This window comes from Microtus ochrogaster, chromosome 7 (genome assembly GCF_000317375.1).
Source record: "Microtus ochrogaster isolate Prairie Vole_2 chromosome 7, MicOch1.0, whole genome shotgun sequence".
NCBI classification, from domain to species: domain Eukaryota; kingdom Metazoa; phylum Chordata; class Mammalia; order Rodentia; family Cricetidae; genus Microtus; species Microtus ochrogaster.
Window position 1 is genome coordinate 22,646,710 of NC_022014.1, and position 21,604 is coordinate 22,668,313.

A 21,604-nucleotide genomic window follows, 5' to 3' on the forward strand; every position below is an offset into this window, starting at 1 on the left:
GGGAAAGCAGTGTGAAGAATTGGGGAGACTGTGACCCTCAGGGGTCACCGGTCTGGCCTAGATGCAGTACCTTCTGTCTAATCGAGATAATTAAGGAACATTTGGGAGGAAAGGCTGACTGGGTTTATGTTCCCGTGTTACATTATGGGCCGCCCATGTCTGCTGGGAAGGGAAGTAATGAGGGACAGGGTCTGGAGCATGACTAATGGGGCATGGAGCTGTCTGTGCGCAGTTCCCAGACCTGGTTTGCAGCACCTCAGAAAATGGCACCAGTTTGTCTTTCTCTGGGGATATCTGAAAACAATCTCTAGAAGGCATAGAGCGCTATCAGTCTCGGGTTGTCTTAATCATATCCTCTCAGCAGGCTCTCCCACAGACAAAATAGAGTATGTAGGTCACACAGCATATAGTGCACACAGAGAAGGCTGGAATAAACGATGACGGCTCCCAAGAAGCCCGCCAGCTCTGAGGGCGGCAGGGAGGAAACAGTACGTGTCTCCTGTGCAGCGAAATGCTTCTGACTGGCCTGATCACTGCAGTCCCCACCCCCACCCCCTCTGGGAATCCCAGGGTCTGTCATCCATACGTTGAAGAATCTGCTGAGAAGTAGCACAGACAAATCTGAGTGGGTTGGCTGGGCAAGATGAGCTGAAACTGGATCAAGCTCTCCATTGGGAGGGACTGTGAGGCTGGAGGCGTTCATGGCCAAGGATGGAGAAACCAAGTCATTATCCAGGAGAAGCTGGGAGAGGGTGCTGCGGTTATGGAGTTACGTTAAACACATACTGTGTGCCCCGGCACTGCGCTGTTCCACGGTGAACGCCGCTTCACCAGGCAGATGCCACCCTCTTAGCTGCACAGACAGTAGATCTGAGATTAGAGGGGAGCACAGCTGAAAAGGGCAGGGTCTGGGCTCTGAGCAGGTGGGGGTGTCCTGTCTCCCTCAGACTCGGCAGCTGGTGAAGGACGGCTTCCTGGTAGAGATGTCTGAGAGCTCCCGGAAGCTGCGGCACGTCTTTCTCTTCACGGATGTCCTACTGTGTGCCAAGCTGAAGAAGACCTCTGCAGGGTAAGAATGGGGGGGGGGCCACAGTCGGGGACAACTGGAGTGCCCCACATGCAGCTTGCACCGTCTGTCAGGCATGTTAGCCAGCCAGGAGTGGTGGCTCCTATCTGTAGGAAGGCTAACACAGAAAGATCACAATAAGCTGAAGGCTTCCAGGGCAATTCAGTTTTACTCTGTAGTCTCTTCTAACAAGAAATCCTGTTGTTTTAATTATAAAGGTAATATATTACAGGAGAAAATAACCTACTTGAATATAAGCGTTAAGTCTTCTGTGACTATATTTCTTTCCTGTATTTTTTTTAATGATCTTGTGCTTTTTCTCATAGTTGTGTGGGATCTGCTTTTTAATTTTTTGGTATTTTCAAGACAGTATCTCACTATGTAGCTCTGACTGTCCTGGAACTCAATATGTAGGCCTTGAACTCATAGAGAGCTGCTGCCTCTGCCTCCTGAGTACTTAGGTTACAGGTGTGTGCCACTTCATCTAGCTTGGCCTCTGCCTTTTCTATCCCTTGCCATAAAAGCATTTTTCTTACTGCTGCTGGATGTTACAACCACTGCTTTACTTTTCTGCGTGATATTAAGTGGCTGTGCCATAATTTACTCAAGAATTTGACAAAGTTTTGTTTTGTTTTTGTTTTTCGAGGCAGGGTTTCTTTGTATAGCCCTGGCTGTCCTGGAACTCACTCTGTAGACCAGACTGGCCTCGAACTCAGAGATCCCCCTGCCTCTGCCTCTCAAGTGCTGGGATTAAAGCGTGCGCTACCATTCCTGGCTTGACAAAGTTTGTGCTAGCTACAATTCTGTGACTATTCATTGCATCTGCTGCCATTTATTGAGGGTTTCAGCCACTCCAGGTGCTGTGACAAATGCCTCAGATACATTGTTTCTAATCTTCTATCATCTTCACAAAGTGGTTACTATTTCCTCTCTCACAGTCAGAAGTCATAGAGAAGGCAAGTAAGTTGCCTAAGGTCATACAGCTAGAAATGGAGGAGATGGAATTTGAACCCTACTCTAACTTGGAAGCTCTTTTTCAACTCCTGTTTAGTCTTGTGGATACACTCTGTGCTCATGACCAGAAAAAGTTGCTCCATATTTATACACATATTTTTCCATCTGCATTTATTATGTGCTAAGTATGTTGCCTCACACTATAGAGGAAGATCTGTGTGCTTATTGAAACATAAGGGACTAGAATTGGGAACAAATCTAATTCTCAGAGGAAGTCAAAGCAGGGAGGAGGTTATTATGGTTGAGGACGTGACTCCTCAGTAGACCACAGAGAAGCTGATAGTAAGCAGTGCACTGGGTTTATGCTCCTGTCTTAGGTTTATGAGCCCTGTGTCTGTGGGAAGGGAGCGGGGAAGGGACAGGGTCTGCAGCATGACCAGCAAGACATGGCGCTCCCTCCACCTTCAGTCCTTCTCCCACAGCAGCTATTAATAATCAACCATTGCACCCTTCCCCATTAGCTGTAGGTGTAGCTAGCTTGTTTGCTTGACCAATTGACTGATTGACTATAGCCTTGCCTGACCTGGCATGGTCTATGTAGACCAGGCTGGCCTTGAATTTATGGAGATCCACTTGCCTCTGTCTCTGAGTGCTGGGGTTAAAGTCATGTGCCACCAAGTCGTTTTGTAACCCGCAACTCAGGGCTCTGTATGATCCCTGTGGATCAGAACTGGCATTCGGAATAGCATCTGTAGCCCATCCCTGCTGTAAAGGACAATGAATGTGAGCTTCAGGACAAATAGACTGAGGAGCTGGCAGGGTGGGCGGCTCGTGATAGGAAAGCATGAGCCCCGCCCGCACGGCTTCTTTCTTATACACAGTGATTTAGGTATTTAGAAGCATCAGTCCTACTGGCTGAAAGACTATCAAGGTGAAGAAGAACAGGCCTCACGGCTGGCTCACCCAGATCTGATTCTCAATGCTCCCGCGTGTGCTTGAAGTCCTCAAGGGCAGGGAGTGTTCCTGCCTCCCACGAGTCTCAGCAGACCCCTTTGTGGGTAGATTTTTGCTCTGGGTGAGCAGTTTGCATTGAAGAGGCTGCTTTGCTTAGCTCATGTCTCCTGCTTGCTTACAGAAAGCATCAGCAGTATGACTGTAAGTGGTACATCCCCCTGGCTGACTTAGTGTTCCCATCCCCTGAGGAGTCAGAGGCCAGTCCCCAGGTCCACCCCTTCCCAGACCACGAGCTAGAGGACATGAAAATGAAGATCTCTGCCCTCAAGAGTGAGATTCAGAAGGAGGTAAGTGCATGGCCTGGGTGTTCTGGGGAGGTGGGGGTGGGCGGGCTGCAAGCTCGAGGGTGTGATAAAGGGGAGGCAGGGTTCAAGAACGGGAGCCCCTGCCTGTGTGTGTCAGTGCTGAAGGGAGGCCAAGGACCGCTGCTTAGAACCGAGTGGGTTTAATTATGGAAGGTTTCCTCAGTACCTGTGTTTGCTGAACATGTAGAAAAGGAGAGAAAGAAGAGGGATGAGAGGCTTTCTTGGGGAAAAAAAAAAACATCTTGAAGAGCACAGGAGGCCCTGTGAGAAGCTGACACCTCTGAAAGGCAAATAAATAGGGAGAAGGAACCTGGGCACCACAGTTGGCCACCCTCCTCTGTTAGGACTGAAGTGTATGCTAAGAAAGAAAGCGGAGATTTCTGGGCTGGAGAGATGGCTCAGCATTCAAGAGCTTTGGTTGCTCTTCCAGAGGACCTGGGTTCAATTCCCAGCCCCCATATGGCAGCTCACAACTGTCCATAACTCCAGTTCCAGGGGCTCTGATAACTTCACAGACATACATGCAGGCAAAACACTGATGCACATAAAATAAAAAATAAATAAATCTTAAAAACAAAAAAAGATCCTGAGATTGTTGCTACACATAGACTAATGTTTAAAAACATGATAAAGCCTGTGGGTCATATTCACAGACAGACTGCAGAAAAGTTGTACAAAATAACTAGAAAGTTAAGGGGATCAAAATAGAAACTGAAAACTATTTAGAAGTGCATAAAAAATCAAATTATGGGCTAGAGAAATAGCAGTTAAGATTCTAGAGGTCCAGAGTTCAATTCCAAGCAACCACATGGTGGCTCACAGCCATCTATAATGAGATCTGGTGGCTCACAGTGGTGATCTGGTGCCCTCTTCTGGCATGCAGGCATACATGTAGGCAGAACCCTGTATACATAATAAATAAATCTTTTTATAAAAAAAATTAAATTACTGCAAACCAAAAACAGTGGAATGAGACCAAAGCAGTGCTTTAGAGGAAAATGCATAGCCTTACATTTGTGGGGAGGGGAGGTGTCTCAGTAGGGAAAAGCACTTGCCCAAGCCTGAACGCCAGAGTTCAGTCCCCAGGACCCACGCGATGGAAGGGAAAGAGTGGACTCCTTCAAGTTTACCCTCTGAGCCATCTTGCTGGCCACACTAATAATTTTTAATCCAGATGGTAGTGGTGTGCGCCTTTAATCCCAGAACTTGGGAGGCAGAGGCAGACAGATCTCTGAGTTTGAGGCCAGCCTGGTCTATAGAGTCAGTTCTAGATCATCCAGGACTGTTACACAGAGAAACCCTGTCTCAAAAAATCAAAAGTAAGTAAATAAATGAAATATAACAGCAGTTTTTAAAACTAATTTTTCTAGTTGCCAATGTAATAAGTGCCCACAGTACTAATAGGTAGAGTAAAATTGATTCTCACTCCCCTTACATTGTTAACAACATGAAGTGTAGGGGGGAGCGTCACAAGGACAACACGTGTCCTGTTCTGGCAGTTAGAAACTAAGCTCCTCACAGAATTACACCTGGAACTCCAGACTGTCAGATTCCCTTTAGCAGCTACAGTGTATTCCGTCTCCACTGTCAGACATATATTTGTGCACTTGGATGGTTCCTGGTTCCTACTCCGTAGGAGGCAGGTCTACAGTGCACATCACTGCCCTGTGTCTGGAGTCTCTGCAGGTGACATGGCTGGGCAGATGCGTGTATGCATTTGGCAGAGCCGCCTCTGAGAAAGTTGGCTACTTTCTTCCTACAGGATGTGAGAGCTGCTGCCACGGGGCCAGCTGTGGGGTTTGTCAGAGTTTTGCCAGACTATTATGTTAAGGGCTGGGGGGATGGCTCAGTGGTTAAAGTGCTTGCCATGCAAGCAAGAAAACCAGAGTTCAGGTGAATAAGAACCCATTTACAGACTGGCTGAGTAGAGTGGCCCTTCTGTAATTCCAGCTCTTGGAATTACCAAGAACTAGCTGGCTTGAGACCGACTTGAGGCCGACACATGCATGTGAGCACATGTGATCACACACATGCACATCATACACACACATGCACATCATACACATCCACGAAGGAAAAAGGACGAGGTTAATCCAAACTAAAGAGCTTGGGGATTTCAGTGACCTTGAGATTCTAAGCACAGGAAACTTCCTTGATGAAATAGAAAGTTGGAAAATTGGAGCAAACTTTTTAGCGAGCAGGGCAAGCTTTGGCAGCTTGTGGGACCACAGACCAGGCTTAGAGGCCCTGCAGTCAGGCCAGCAGCTGGGATTCAGTGCTGAAAGGTGTCTGAGGACTTGCTAATAGAGGCCATTGAGTCACAGTCACGAGGTAGAGTATGGGAGGTCTCTTACAGAATCTGTGAGAAGAGCCCTTACTTTGGGGGGCTCTGGCTTTGGGGTAGTCTAGTTGTCTGGCCTGCCAGTGGATGTTCTGTAAATGGGCTTGGAACTGGGGCCACATTGTGTCAGCTGCATGTAATTGATAAACTCACAGAAGGGTTAGTTAGGAATTAGCTGGCTCTTGGGAGGTGCCATATCTAGGCTCTAGATATCAAAACCTCATGAAATATAGCAAATAAATCCAATGAACACACAGGAGAATGTTGTGCTTAGCCCAGCTGAGTGAGACGTGAAGTCTTTGTATGAGGGAGAACACCTGTGTCTTGTCTTGTCTCCCGCAGAAAGCCAACAAGGGACAGAGCCGAGCCATTGAGCGCCTAAAAAAGAAGATGTTTGAGAATGAGTTCTTGCTGCTGCTCAATTCCCCCACAATCCCGTTCCGGATACACAATCGGAATGGAAAGGTCAGGAGGAGAAGGGTGGAGGGTTACCTGTTTCAGGGCTGCCCACTCACCGAGGCTTCTGGCCCTGACCCATGGGAATCAGGGTCAGACGCTGGGACCCCCATATCCCAAGAAAGCTGCCACAGCTCTAGCCCTTAGACACGCTCTCCGCGCTAACAGGAACCTACTGCCCTCTGCTGGCCACCATTGGTACTGCCTCTGCCACTCTTGTTATTTATTGGCTTCCTACAAGGACAGCTCCACCCTCGCTGCCTCCTTCAGCCTCTGAGGGGCCTGAGTGAGAAGAGGCTTTGATGGGAAGCCTAGAAGTTGGGGGTGCACTTTGTCCAGCTGTGGTCACTGTGCTGAACTCTTGTCTCTCCCTCCAGAGTTACCTGTTTCTTCTGTCCTCTGACTACGAGAGGTCGGAATGGAGAGAGGCCATCCAGAAGCTACAGAAGAAGGGTAAAGTCCCACCCAGTCCCACACTGTTCTGAAGGCATCCTTGGCGGCAGAAGGCCTGTGTCTTTCCCATCTTATCATGTCCAGTGTCCCTTCAGCCCTCATAGTTACCTCTTAAGATGCCAGGAGGTAGCATTCTTGGATGTTACTCTCAGCTTAGGCCTGATTAAGGCACACAGCGAATTCCTAGCAGGCTACGCAGGGCTCTGGGTGGGTGTCCTCCCTCCTCTTGCTTCCCACTCACGCACATGAGCTCCTTTCCTTACTGCTGCCTCTCACGGCACCCACAGCTGTGCTCATGTGCATACCTGCAGGACTTCCCCTCTGCACAGAGAAGCAGCTCCCACACCTGAAACTCAGCTGATTTCCTGAAGCATCTTCAAGGAAGAGCAGCAGGTCCTGTGGACCTGTAGTGAAGCTCTGTCCCCTCTTGGCTCCTCCCACAGATCTCCAGGCCTTTGTCCTGAGTTCTGTGGAGCTCCAGGTGCTCACGGGATCCTGCTTCAAGCTTAGGACTGTGCACAACATCCCTGTTACCAGCAATAAAGATGGTAAGACTTGGAACTCCAGGCTGCTGGAGCCTTGCTAAGGGCCTTCTACAAGGACGAAGGAGGATAGACGTGGCTGCTAATGGCTGATCTCTGCCCAGTGTGGCTGGTACACAGGGATTTAAAATGGGATGTACTCTCTCAAGGGCTCAGGTGTTCTTGGCCCCATCTAGTCTGAGAAAAATCTGTGCCGTGGAGCACTGGGGCGGTGTTGAGTTCCTGAGGAAGTCTCCCAATCAGGATGGAGTGGGGTGGGGGGACAAGACAGTAGACAGACTGAAGAAGGACATGAGAAATCAGGACAGGTGTTTTTGGAGGTAGATTTGGAAGGTCTTGAGTACCAAGCAAGGGAGTTTGGGGGGGGGGGTGCCTACAGGAGGGTTCTAAGCAGGGAGAGCTGTGAGGAGACTGGAAACTGGCCCAAAGCACTCTCTGCTGGGAGCGTCTCTGTTTTTCCCAGTGCTGGGATTTCAGGCTCACCTGGGGACCTTTGTGTCCCAGACAAGGCCCAAGACTTCCTCTGAGCCTTTTCTTTTTCATTAGAACAAAGTGACTCAAATCGGTTCATTTCCATTTTTAAAGATTAGGGCAGAGGAGGGCAGCCTTCTGAGGGAGGGAAGGTACTAAATGACTGGCCTAAGATTTATTCTAGTTCCCAATCTGAACAGAGGGGGGAAAAGGACCCCTCTCTTCCTAGGTCACACTGTGGGGAACAGTGGGCTTTGACCTTGTTTCCCAGATGGCCACCAGGTGGCGCTGTGGACCAAGGCCCCTTGTCGGCCTTCCTTCTGACACCGCCATCCTCCAGTCTTTGCTCTCTTGCAGATGACGAGTCTCCAGGATTGTATGGCTTCCTTCATGTCATCGTCCACTCCGCCAAGGGGTTTAAACAATCAGCCAGTAAGTGCCCCCTCGACCTCTTGTCGGCAAAGCCACCTTTGCCCTTTGTCTCCAAGATCTGCTCTCCGTCAGGACTTCCCACTAGAGCTACAGACACCCAGACCAAACCCATGTCTTGTGACTGCAAACTCTGGCTCTGGGCTCTTTCTTAACCTTCCTGAGCTTCAGTGTACTTCTCCATAAAAGGCAGTCTCAGGCCTGGAGAGATGGCTCAGTGATTAAGAGCACTTGTTGCTCCTACGAAAGACCTGGGTTCAGTTCCCAGCATCCACACGGTGGGTCACCACCATCTGTAACTCCAGTCCCAGTGGATCTGACACCGCCTTCTGGCCTCCACAAGCACCAGGTACATACGTGCAGGCAAAACACTCATATAGATAAAATAAATAGAAAACATAATATTTCTTCTAAATTTTGTTTGAGACTATTTTTATGTAGCCCTGATTAACCTAGAACTTGCTATGTAGACCAGACTGGCTTCAAACTCACAGAGATCCTTCTACCTCTGCGTCCTGAGTGCTGGGATTAAAGGAATATATTACCATGTCCTCAAAAAAAAAAAAAATAAGGCAATTACATTTGTTTTTATTGGCCTAATTATTATTATATGTGTATGCAGTGTTTGAGGCTTCTGGAGATGGAGCCTCATTTCCTGCACATACTGGACAAATGTTTGGCCCTTATTCTTATCTTGGACATTTTTTTCTTTAGACAAGGTCTCACTATGTAGCTCTGGCTGGCCTGGAACTTGCTAGTAGACCAGGCTGACCTCAAACTCGCAGAGATCCGCCTGCCTCTGCCTCCTGAGTGCTGGGATTAAAGGCATGCACCACCATACCTATCTTCAATTAAACTTCTCATGCTTCTTCTGTCCAATCAGTTTATAGTTCCTGTTTGCTGGATGAGGAACTGTGAGTCACAGGAATGTGAAATGACCTAATATAGCACACAGGCGCTGAAATTCAGGGCTCTTGGCTCCTGCTTCTTCATAACAAGTTCATGCTATTGGCCTATAAACAGCCATTCATTCAATCAGCATCGCTGGGAAACCTCCCCATGCTACCAGGGTGAACAAGCCTCCCCTTTGTGTCCCCAGCAGGGTGAAGTGAGTCTTGGCACCTGCCTTGTTGTTGTGTTCCTTATAATCTCCCTCTCCTGCTGTGAGTACTTCAAAGAAAGGGACAGTGAATTTACAGAACACATACAGCATACCCAGAGAAAAGCAAGAGAGTGGCCAGGGCCTTGGCATGTTCGAGGCCTTTGTAGGCTAATTTCCTGCCCTGGTCTCCTGGCATCTCCCTGTGGTCACTAATACAATTTCTCTTTTGTACATGGGAAGCTGAAGCTCCAAGGACTGCCCAGGTTGCGTAGTCCATAGAGACGCTGTAGGATCCATGTACCCTGGATACCAAAGCTCTGGTCCTGCCCTTGAGAACCTGTACCTGTCCCCCTTCCTTCCTGGCTGTTCGGGCCTCACTTGGTATGTCTGTCCTTCCCCTACAGATCTGTACTGTACTCTGGAGGTGGATTCCTTTGGCTACTTTGTCAGCAAAGCCAAAACCAGGGTGTTTCGGGACACGACAGAGCCCAAGTGGGATGAGGTGAGTAGAGGAGGCTGTCCCAGCTTCCTGCTGGGGGTGGCTGGACCACTGGCTGGACCAGCTGTGTGTCCCTTACTTCCCACTAGTCATCTGCCTAGACCGTTGTTTAGGGCAATGGGTCCTGGGGGTTTTAGCTACGGCTCCCATACCCTACTCTGCCCATCACATAGAGGTCTCTAGGTCCTCTAGAAAGTACCAGTGCCCCTCTGTGTCTTGGGATGTGGCCCTCCAGGGTCCTGTTTACCTTAGCCTTGCAAAGCTAAGGCCCATACACGCTGGGACGCCAGGAAGCTACAAGTCTTTCAGAGTCTCAAGGCCTTTGTTCCTTCCATCTGTCACCAGGAGTTTGAAATTGAGCTGGAGGGGTCCCAGTCCCTGAGGATCCTGTGCTATGAGAAGTGCTATGACAAGACCAAGGTCAACAAAGACAACAACGAGATTGTGGACAAGATCATGGGCAAGGGGCAGATCCAGGTAAGGAGCCAGGGTGAGACCAGGAGAGCTGTGGGCCAGGGTTGTACAGTGGAGGAGTTCTTCTCGTCCATCAGAGTTGAGACACATTCCCCAAAGTTGGCTCCTTGGTGTGTCCCAGCTGCCCATAGATACTGGTCCCTAGGCCACTATACCTGGCCCAGGTAGACCACTGTGTTTCTACAAGATAGACAGATAAGAAGGGGGGTTTGTTCTCACGGTTGCCTTCAGGCTCTTGGTGGCTTTTTGTGCGACACCGTGTGGGCAAGAGTCCCGACGACGTTGTAAGCAGGAAAAGAGATGGCTGTTTGTAATGAGCTGTGTTTGCTGTGAGCGTGAGACAGGGGAGAGTCCCGTGTCCTCCACTGTCGCTCTTCTATCAAATGGCTGCCGTGTCCAACCTGTGTTGGGAGGCGCTGTCCCAGGGTGGGGCCTTGGAATATCAGTAGAGTCAGATCCTCAGGGTGAGTGCACGTGGTTCAGTTGTGTTTCTTGGTGCTCTGAAGACGGAAATAAGTAAAAGTTTCTTGTGTGTAATTTCATCTCTGGAACATTGTGCCAGTTTTGAAGATGGCTGCTACCTACTTAGGGATAACATTTAACGTGGAGCCATTCACTCTGTGGCCTCATGTTTCAGACACACTGGTTGTAGATTCTGTGGCCATGAAATCGAGGGAGGTAATGGCAAGGCTGGGCCACGGGCATGGGTGCTCCAGGTCTCTTAACCCTTGACCGCAGCAGACACACTGAGTTAGTCTTGATCGGGGAACTTCACATTTTTTAAAATGTTTGTTTTTATTTTATGTTTATTTATATTTTGTCCGCATGGTGTGTGTTCACCATGAATGTGCCCGGTGCCCACAGAACCAGAGGAGGGTGTTGGATTCCCTGAAGTTAAGGACAGTTGTGAGCTGCCATGTGGGTGCTGGGAACTGAGCCTGGGTCCTCTAAGTGCTCTTAACTGCTGAGTCATCTCTCTAGGCCTTTTTTTAGGAAACGATTGTTCTCTGGTACATGTTGAAGCTGAAGTTTTATACCTGGATTTTGATTGGGTGCCATTGGGAACTGTGGGTTTCCCCATCCCCCACCTGTATTGCTCTTGCATTTTGTGTCTGAGGAGAGGGGTGGTGCCCTCCAGTAGAGGCCCAGCCATCTGCCTTATGTTCCTAAGCGAGGATTTCCTGACACTGAGGGGCCTGTACCCTGTTCCTTGGTGCTGTCTCCAGGGAGACAGTGCTGCTAGGCAACCATGTGCCAGCCCTTCATTGTTTTAGAAATGGGGATGACAGAAAGCTCTTTAAATTCAATCCCTGTCACATGTCCTCTTAAGTAGCAGGAATCCCATCTCTGCTCTCTTGGGCAAGGCCCAAGGAGTAGGCAGGGAATGGGTTCCAGGCTGGCCTGGCCAGCCTTAGGAGACAGGCAGCCAAGAGCTATGAGAAGCTGCCATGCTGCCTGGGCCACTGACGGCTGTGAAAGGAAAGGGTGGCAGGAGCAGCCAGCTCAGGGAGCATCATGGCCCACGGCCTCTCTACAATCCAGATATCAGAGCCAGGAGTCTCCCACTGGATGGCATCCCTGCTGCTCTGCCCTGACTGTGCCCCTCAGGTCCAGAGGAAACGCCATAAATCATTGACTCCTGCACACAGGAGCAGATGGAGGTAGTGGGGGAAGGGGGCTGCCAGGTTGTGTTTGGCAAAGCAGAGAGCACATTCTGCTAAAGGGAAATGTTTCTGTGTTTAAGCTTCGAGGAATGTTAAATGCCTGGGAGTTGATATTAAAAGAAACACAAACGTCCCTGCTGCCAGCTGACCAGGCCAGTGAGTGGGCAGCGGCTCAAAGCCCAAAGCCTCCAGAGGCCTTTGAAGTTGTCTAGCTCTCAGCCTCCCGAGCACAGCCCTGGGCTCTGAGCCGTGGAGCTACCTCGCCAGTCTCCCGTGCTCTGGGGAGGGCGTGCTGCTCTGGGGAGGGCGTGCTGCTCTGGGGAGGGCGTGCTGTGGCTTATACCTCAGAGCCGCTCGGGAGAGCCAGGCTGGATGGATAGTCTGCACTGAGCAGTCCCACATAGCCAGGCCCCACTGAGCTGTAGAGCAACCTGTCCCCATAGCTGCCTCATGTCTAAGGAAGGTAACCCACCTAGCTCCTTTCAGTAGACCCCGGCCAGGGGCAGAACCAGAGGTGGTGTTACCGTGGAGCTAGGGCCCAAGGATGCTCAATGGGAAGGTGGAGAGAAAACCCGCTTTTGTGCCCCTTTCTCCCTAGGTCCTCTCCACACAGCCCAGCCAGGGGCTGAGCGCTAAGCACTTGCTCTTACGATGAGTTGCTCTCTTCTGGCCGTGATGGTAGCAGAGCGTGGAGACTGGGTCAGGTGCAGCATTTAGTACAGACACATGGCAGCACTAGTCACTACCAAGTGTTGTCTGATGTGGTCCTGTTGCAGCTCTGTCCTGCTTCACAGATGAGGACCCTCAGGCCAAGGTGCCTCTGCTGACAGTATGTAGAGAAGGCACATTGTCTGCTTGGTGCTGTGTCTCTGCATCTTAGTCCCTTATCGAGAAGTCTTGCAGCCCAGGTGAAAGGTCTTGGCATGGCTACTGGCCTGGTCAAGGAGCTGGAGTGATGGTCCGCTGTCTGGCATAAGAAGAGCCTCGGACTGCCTTTGTTTGGAGTACTGTCACTTCTGGGCTCAGGACATTTCTGCCTAGTACATCTAGAACTTGGCATGGAAAAGAGCCAATCATTATAAATTTGGAGGTGGGAGATCACAGTGCCCCTGCAGTGAGCACCACACTACAGGGTGCCCTGTCAGATTGAAGGGCTGGTATGCCATTATATGCCAGGTCAGCAGAGAGCAGTACAAGATGCCAACAGGGCACTGAGGAAGAATCCGGCACTGTGAAAGCCCTTAGCTATGACCTTGGGTCTTCATAGTGCCCTGTGGGCAGGAAGGGTTGTACAGATGAGGACATCGAGGAGGGACGGTAAATAACCTGTCCAAGGTGAAGGCAGGAGAGTCAGCGGTGAGCGTCAGCCTCTGCCACCAGAGCCCACTGCCAGGGTGCTCTTCTGCCCCCACTGCTCTGTGGAAGGAATGGGGTGGAAACTTGACAAGGGGAAAGTCATCATGGGCTAGAGGTGGGCAGAGGGATCTGAGAGTACCGAATCTTTTAATTCCAAAAACAGGGTGTTTGTATTAAAAAATTGCAGTCATGGTAAAGACACTGAACAATCAAGAGCCTTCTCATCTACAGCCCTGGAGCAGACCCTTTATTATGTAATTCTGTGCCTTTTCCCTCCCTTGGATGTGTCCACCTTTAAATAGGCTTAACCATAGAGTGTGTTTTTTATGTTTTTTATATTTTCATGGCATAGTATCACAAACCCCTGTCTAGGCCTGTCTGTAGTCTATCTTAGATATACCCTTTAAAAGCACATCATCGAAAATACTTTTTGTCAGTTTATATAGAGCCACAGTAATTGCCCTCTTAAGGCTTTGTTGCTTTAGCAAGTGGGAAGGTCCTGGGTCAGCAGAAGTGAGGCAGGCAAGCATTTGGGGGAGGGACCCTCATGGCAAGAGCAGGGCAGGAATGTGCAGGGAGTGGCCCAGGAAATGAAGACATCCAGCTTGTCCTGAACAGGAGGGGCTGTGAGCCAGGCACGTGGGAGGGGTTGGAGGCCTCCTGTGACCAAAAGTGCCACCACACAACCTGTCTGAGGGGTTCAGGGACCCCATGGAGAGTTGGCCAAGGTGGTTGGCCACTGGGTGGAAGAGTGCGAAGCAGGGCTTGCTCACAGGTACAGTGGTGACTGTGCTTCTCGGCGTCTGCCCTTTGCCACTGGAGAGTCATTGAAACTCCTTACCAGCTTGGTCCATCTCTCTTCAGGCTTAGGGGTCGTCCCTTTCTTTCCAGACCCACGGGGTCATTCCTAGTGGATTTTCTGTACAGCCTCCTCACTGTCTGTCTCCCTGCTGGCCTCCCCAGCCCAGCCAGGCCAGGGTAACAGCTCCCCTGAAGCATCCCAGGGTTTTCTGCTCTCGGGGGACTCCTCTATGTTTATCCTAGTCTATTTCCAGCTACACCACTCCAGACTCCAGATGTGATCTCCCCAACTGAGACCTGCCCTCTGGCTGATTAGCATATTCCCAGGGTCCAACATGTCATGGCTGGTGGGTCTGAAGGGGAAAGGCAAGCTAGGGGGATTTCTTTGACATTTACGACCAGGCCACTTAAGAGGGATCAGAGCTCTAATAAATAAATGGAGGAAGTCATGAAGGCCGGCCCCCTACTTCCAGTACTCAAATCGGCAAATCTGACAGTATCTTAACATTTGTAATTTTTTTTCCCCTCATACTGGGGTTCATGTAGCCCAGACTGACCTCAGATTTTCTGTGTAACCAAGGCTGGCTTTGGATGTCTGATCCTCATGCCTCTATCTCTGCAGAATTATAGGAATGTTCTGCTGGGGAGAGAGAGGTAGGTAGGAAGGAGTGTGCTCGCCACAGCACCTCTGCCTAGGCCAGAGGACAACCTGTGGGACTCCTCTCTGACAACTGCACTGCCCCCCTCCCCTTTCCCAGCCTCTGACAACCACCATTCTTCTCTCCTCATTTGACCGCGTTGCGGAAGGCCTTCAGGGTCCACGTATGTTGTTGCCTGTCCCATCCGCCTTCCCCTCTCCTTCTTTTGAGGGCTGAGTAATACTTCACTGTTATGACGTACCGCATTTTATAAATGGATCTATCACTTGTCCATCTGTGGACATTTGCATTTGCTCCACGTTAGACTCGCACAGTTTTAAGTGGAAAAGAAACCAAAGCCTCGTCCTTGTAGGTGGGGATTTCATGGTCTCCTAGCCTCACGCGTGATTGTTGCTTCGCCTGTGAAAAGACAGCAGCATTTTATGCCCCTAGGAAACGGAAACTAGGAACTTGGTGCAGTTAAGCCACCTCTGACCTTCAGCCCCCTAAGGAGCACTTCCTTCCCTTTCCTTTCCTTCCTCAGATCTTCTGTCCAACCATTCTCTCCTTGGCTGTTATTGAGTGTGGTGTCCACGACCTGGGCTGTGGGTCAGAGAACTAATTCCTGGTTCCTTGGCCTTGTGAGCCTCCGTTTCCTCAGCAGTTAAGTAGGAATTATTCCCACTCTTCACTGCCACCTTGTAAGATGCAGGGACTGGAGTCCCACCCGGAGGAGCAGGTCAGAGCTCTGGGTGCACATCCATGCTTTCCCTGCTTCATTCTTGAATTGTCTGCTGGGCGCCCTGTACGTGACAAGCACAGATCAGAGGATCCTGACATAGTAAAGAAGCCATGAGAGGATTTGTCCCTTTCTGCCTTCAGCCAGCTTTGCAGGGACCTCGAGGCCATAAATATCGAAGGCTCTGTGTCCTGCTCCTTCTGGTCATTATTTGGGAGAGCTGGGTGAGTTCTTCCATGTGTCCCAGCCTCGGGCCTGAAACATTACTACTTGGGTGATGACGAGGGCCTTTGCCCTGAGCTGGCAAGCTCACCTGCTCCCACTCCAGGATTCTGAGTATATCTTGTCAAGAAGTCGCCTCCTGAGGCTGCTACCTGCAAGGTTCCTCTGTGTTTGAGCTGGGGTGGCAGCATCAGGGGTGTTATCTTCAGGTGATGGGGTTAGACCAGCTGTGGTAGAGGATCTGAGGTAGCCCTGTTCTGTGTAGAACAGCTGGGCTCTTCTCTCAGGGCAGCTCTCTCTGCTGGCTCGGAGAACAGTCTGAGGAGCCCTGGAACAAGGGGCCTTTGTCAGCTATGGGAGAGCTGCTCTGGTCTCAATTACTCTGCAGAGGGAGAGCTTGAAGGGAGCATGGGTCAGGAGCCCATTGGAGCAGCAGTCAAGGGTTCCCCTACTGACGCCTACCCTCTGGCCCCCGAAGGGTCTGTTGTCCCCATCTGACTCTCTCTAATAGCCATGTGGGCCATCTCTTGCCCTGGTAGCCTGGTTCTGGGACGCTGCCCAGGTGACCTATCGTCTTTCCCTGAGTAGATGACGCGGCTGTTAATGAAACTCCTTGACACTTTGTTCTATTTGTCCACCAGGCTGTGTTTATAAACATGATGACCACAGCCAGTTCCCTGTTCCCTGGGAGAGGGCATGTTTTAATTGGAAGTCAGGGGGCCGGGGAGGGGAACCCTCGGCCAGTGGCCCTCTTTCCCTCTTGTCCCTTCGCTCTATCTAGTACACACATCACAGCCTCCTGTAGCTCCCTGCCCTAGAACATAGGTATAGCTTTTCTGAAAGATAGACTCCCTCCCTGCCTCCTGCCTGTGCCAGATATGAGTGTCCAGGCAGCTTCCAAGCTCTCTTCCTCCCTGTCCCAAGTTCACGTTTTGTGGCCCTGTTGCCAGCTGCTCTCTGTGCTGCCCCGGGTGGGGTGCCTTCCTTTGCCATGGTCGCTATCCCTCAATCGTCCTGGAGGCACATGGGAACAGGCTAGGTTTTGCTCCTTGCCTCATGCACCATCCCCTGGAAGGATCTAGGTGACCATTGTCCTACCAGGAACTCATCTGCTCCAGATGTTGTAAATTCCTTTCTCCTGGCCTGGTGGCCCTACTGTCACTGTTCAAGGCTGGTCTGGCTGGTGTGCATGGAGAATGGGTAGAGGTACATTTGTTGTGGGAGCATGGGCAGACCTGTGAGAGTGCGAGCCTCAGCTGAACTGCTTCCGTTGCCCTGGTGACCCGAAGACAGGAGAGACAGGATGCACTTGACAGGAAGTAGATGGAAGCGCCACTCCTCTAGCCCCATCTCTGAGGGTAGGAGACACTAGGAAGCAAGATCCTTTCAGGAGCTTGCTATCTGCTTCCTTCAGGCCCTCGGAACACCCTTGCAAACCATGGGAAGGGTGCTGTCCCCTCAGCTCTGGTTTGGGGCCCCCCAGGCTCAGAAGCAGAAGGCAGGTTCGATGCCAACAACTGGGCATAGATACCTCTCAGAGCGTGTCTCCTCAGACCTGGATGAACACCGGGAGGCTTCCCTTCAGGTGGGGGCTGCTGCTTTGCCCTCCTAGAAATCAAAATATCTGATCTAGTTCCTACTTTAATTTGTTCCAAAGCTTTAAGAAAAGACTCAGCAGAGAAACTTCAAAGAACTCCCTGAGTTATGGCTGAAACTGCCTATGTGTGCCCATACAGGGTACCCATAGAGTGGATTCTGCTGCCTTCTCCAAGATGCTCTGATGTTCATGGCTCTGAGGAGGGTTATGTGCTTGCTACCTGTGAGATTAGGTATTTGGATTTGTCCACGTACTCCACATGCAGCCTCCTCACACCCTTGAAGGTAATTACTGCTTCCAGGCAGACCCCAGAGTGACTGGAGAATCCAAGATGGCCTAGAAAACACCGATCTGAATGAACGGATAAGTGTTAGCTCATCGGAATCTCTACAGAGGTAGGAGGCACCTACAGTTTTCCCAAAGTAGAGCTAAGAATTGAGTTCTGAAGCAAGCATTCTACTTGAGAATAAGAGCTCCTAACCTGGGCAGGACGCGGTTGCCTCGACTTTAATTCCAACACTCAGGAGGTAGATACAAGTAGATCTTTGTGCATTTAAGGCCAATCTGGCTTATGTAGTAAGTTCCAGGCCACCCAGAGCTACAAAGTGAGGCCCTGCCATCAAAAAGAAGGGTTAGAAAGGTTCTTAATCTCTGTAACTCCTCATTTCCCCTACCCTGAGGGGGGAGCGAGAGCCAGTGGCAGCCGTCAGAGGAGAACTATGACTCTGCTCAAGAGAACTTTAGCTCTGAACCATAGATACTGGGAAGGAGAATCTAGGGCCATGTGGTTCAGCCTGTAGAGCTTGGGAACTTGCAACGGGACCGTGCATGGCCCTGAGATGGGTGAAGGCTAGAGAACAGAGCAGGTGCGTTCCCTGTCCAGTTGCAGCCAGACTCACTGCTCTTGGCATTTTTTTAAATCTGATTTTGAGATGGGAAAATTGGGGCATAAATTTTCATATGAGGTACTGGAAAGAGATGGCTCAGCAGTTAGGAGCTTTTACTACCCTTGTTGAGTACCTGGGTTCAATTCCCAACACGCATGTGTAACTCACAGCTGTCTGTAACTCCAGTTTCAGGATACTGTCTACTGTAGTGTGACCTGAGAGGTCCCATGTGTCCAAAGCACACCTCTAAGGTCCCCTGCTCACTGGCTTTGCCAGGAGGTCTGGTGATACCTTCCAGTGACAAGGAACAGGCAAATGATGCTGGGGGTCTCATCTGTGTGTGCCTCTGGCTGCGTCCTGGGTCCCGTCCTGAAGTCAGGGTGGAAGAGATGGGCATGTAGGGGTGGTGTTCTTCCCACCGTGCCCTTCAGTGGGTTTAGTTCTAAATGATCAAAATGTTCCCAAAGGATCAAGTGAATTTTCCACCCTTTCCACGGTCAAATGTGCCATGAGAAACACAAGGGATTGCCAGGGACACGCTGTCCATCCAGTCTTTTCACATGAGATAAACTCTTAGGCTATTTCCGCCTCTCTTATGCACCTACAGCCACTGTGAAATCTGGGAACAGAAACCTGGGGTGGTCAGGCCGCGTAAAGAGAGGCTCCATAGGAGTCAGTACTTTGGACCATCCATGAACCAGTACAGGCTTCAGGAGATCAGATCACCCTGAGTGGGCTTGGTAGTTTTGCATCCTAGCTAGAGTGTATTTTTTAAACTTGGGCCGATCCTGAAACCTGTTTCAAGCCCTTGCCCTGGACATCTGTCTATAGCTACTGATACCTGCTTAGGAACAAAGACTTGGGGTTCCAGAGCTTACATTGCTGTAACCATATATGGATGTTCATCAGGTAGGGGAAAGGCACTTGAGAAACTCTGGAGCCTGGGAGGGCAGCAGACTCCCTAAAGAGCCCTGATTGCTTCCATTGAGCCGGGGCATGGGGTACTCACTGGGGAGGCCAGGGTGCCATTAGGCTGAGTTCTGCTTTGAGTTGTAAGAAGGGCCTCTGCCCAGCATGTAGTGAGTATCTGTTCAGTGGCGGATGAATGAATGGGTGAAAAGTAGCTTCTTGGCTTAGCTCTGCTAATGGACTGCCTGCTGACTTTGAGCTAGGGGCTCCCATTGCTGGGCCTAGCGAATGTCTGAACATTGCAGATACTAAGGACTTATTGAGCGGGTTAAAACCTCAGAAACAGGTCTTGATTGCTCTTCCTGGGGAGACTGCTAACTATCAGTACATGTGTTTTAGTTAGGGTGGTGTCTTAGGGTTACTATTTCTGTGATGAAACACCACGACTAAAAACAATTTGAGGAGAAAAGGGTTTTTTTGGCTTACACTTCCAAATCACTGTTGATAATTTTTTTCATGTTTTTTTTTAGTTTGTTTGTTTTGTTTTTCGAGATAGGGTTTATTTGTGTAACAGCCCTAGCTGTCCTGGAACTCACTCTGTAGACCAGGCTGGCCTTGAACTCACTAGAGATCTACCTGCCTCTGCTTCCTGAATGCTGGGATTAAAGTCATGTGCCACTATCACCTGGCTTATTTTTTTTCTTCTAAGATTTATTTATTATGTATACAGTGTTCTGCTTGCACACCAGAAGAGGGCACCAGATCTCATTACAGATAGTTATTAGCCACCATGTGGTTACTGGGAATTGAAGATAGAACTTCTGGAAGAGCACTCCTTGCTCTTAACCTCTAAGCCATCTCTCCAACTGCCTTTTTTATGTTGTTGTTTTTTTTTTTTTTTTAAAAAAAAAAAAGACTGGGTTTCTCTATGCAATAGCCGTGGCTGTTCTGGAATTCACTTTGTAGACCATGCTAACCTAGAACTCACAGAGCTCCATCTGCCTTTGCCTCCCAAGTGCTGGGATTAAAGGCCTGTCTCACCACCACCTAGCCTCACTATTCATCTTTGAAGAAAGTCAGTACAGGAACTCAAGCAGGACAGAAACCTGGAAGATGGAGCTGATACAGAGGTGATGGAGGAGTGTAGCCAGAGTTTTTCTGTCCTGCCTATCAGCTCCATCCCACCAGCTGGCTCCTAAATAACCACACAGAGACTTAATATTAATTATAAATGCCCGACTGATAACTTAGGCTTGTTACTAACTGATTCTTACATCTTAAATTAACCCCTCTTATCTACGCTCTACCATGTGCTGGTACCATTTTTCAGTACAACATGTTTATCTCCTACTTCCTCTGCATCTGGCTGGTGACCTCCCCGTCTTTTTTTCTCTGTCCGTAAGTCCCACCTTACCACCTAACCTCTTACTGCCCAGCCACTGACCATTAGCTCTTCATTAATCCAGTCAGAAGGCACCTTGGCAAAGACACAACTTCACAGTGTACAAAAAGATTATAACATTTTGTCTAATTAAAAACTACATATAACAACAGTAATCAATAATTATAGCTATAATATCCAGTCCATTTGTATTTGGAAAAAATTAGAGAAAATATTATCTACTTTACCTTTGTGAGTCTAGAGTTTTATACCTAATTTACCTTTTATCATAACTAAGGAAAATTTAAGTCTAATCATTTAATATGTAACTTCATCAAAGGACCCCAGAAGGGTGTAATGTTACTTAACAACAGGAACATTTGGCTGCCATGACCAATAATAATTTGCAACCAACTCCCCTAAACAAAGACAAACATCTATAATCTATCTTTTGGGAATGTAGGCGTTATTTTCTCTAGACTGCTTCCTGTTGTCTTGGGGTGCTAGCATCTGAGAAAATATAGGATAATGGTTAAATCTTTGCTGGAGTAGTGTGTGACCCTGGACCATCTCAGCTTGCAACCTGGAAGCTGTCCTGGATGCAGAACTCTGAGAAAACTGCAACAGGTATTCTGAGATGTTAGATCACCTACTCTATTTGTTTTTATTGGTGTCTTGTTCCCTTACTCTGAAAACACGTAAACTTTTAAAGGTAACATACATATCTGCATTCATTCAAGTATAGACTATGTGTTGTAACAAGTCAGCCACGGATGATTTTTGTTGTATGTTTGAGCAGGTAAATTATGTTACATGTTTTGTGGGTGGTTTTTTTTTTTTTGTTGTTGTTGTTTTTTTGTTTTTTTGAGACAGGGTTTCTATGTAGGCTTGGCTGTCCTGGAACTCACTCTGTAGACCAGGCTGGCCTCAAACTTACAGTGATTGGCTGCCCCTGTCTCTTGAGTGCTGGGACTAAGGCATGCCACTGCCCAGCAGGATATTTTTTATTTCTTTGAGGGTCTTCCCCTATCAAACCTGATCATCTTCAACTTTGAACAAATCTACAGCCTTTTATTTTCTCTGGGAACAAAAGCACAACCTCTTTCCCAAAGCAAGGTATGTTTTGACTTCCATTTTGAGGTCAAGATTTTTTAAAATATGTAGGTTGGTTTAATCCAGCAGTTTTCATAATCCAGTGTCCTTTAGCAGCTATGTCTCAGTCCTCAGCAGTCAGAAAATTTAAAGACAGCACAGTACCATACAGGATCCAGACTCCTTGTGTATTTTCTATCTCTTTGTGACTT

At 49.2% G+C, this 21,604-nt stretch overlaps 1 protein-coding gene across 5 annotated transcripts in view; it reads left to right on the forward strand.

The window, feature by feature from the left end:
- Nucleotides 1-21,604, forward strand: part of Abr (ABR, RhoGEF and GTPase activating protein) — a 210,493-nt gene that overhangs the window by 163,889 nt on the left and 25,000 nt on the right. For all 5 annotated transcript variants that reach the window (XM_013347239.2, XM_013347242.2, XM_013347240.2 and 2 more), the window contains 8 exons: nt 948-1,069; nt 3,156-3,321; nt 6,023-6,145; nt 6,514-6,589; nt 7,033-7,137; nt 7,960-8,034; nt 9,538-9,635; nt 9,978-10,109. In XM_013347239.2, coding sequence (XP_013202693.2) covers nt 948-1,069; nt 3,156-3,321; nt 6,023-6,145; nt 6,514-6,589; nt 7,033-7,137; nt 7,960-8,034; nt 9,538-9,635; nt 9,978-10,109 — 897 coding nt within the window. The remainder of the gene's footprint in view (nt 1-947; nt 1,070-3,155; nt 3,322-6,022; nt 6,146-6,513; nt 6,590-7,032; nt 7,138-7,959; nt 8,035-9,537; nt 9,636-9,977; nt 10,110-21,604) is intronic.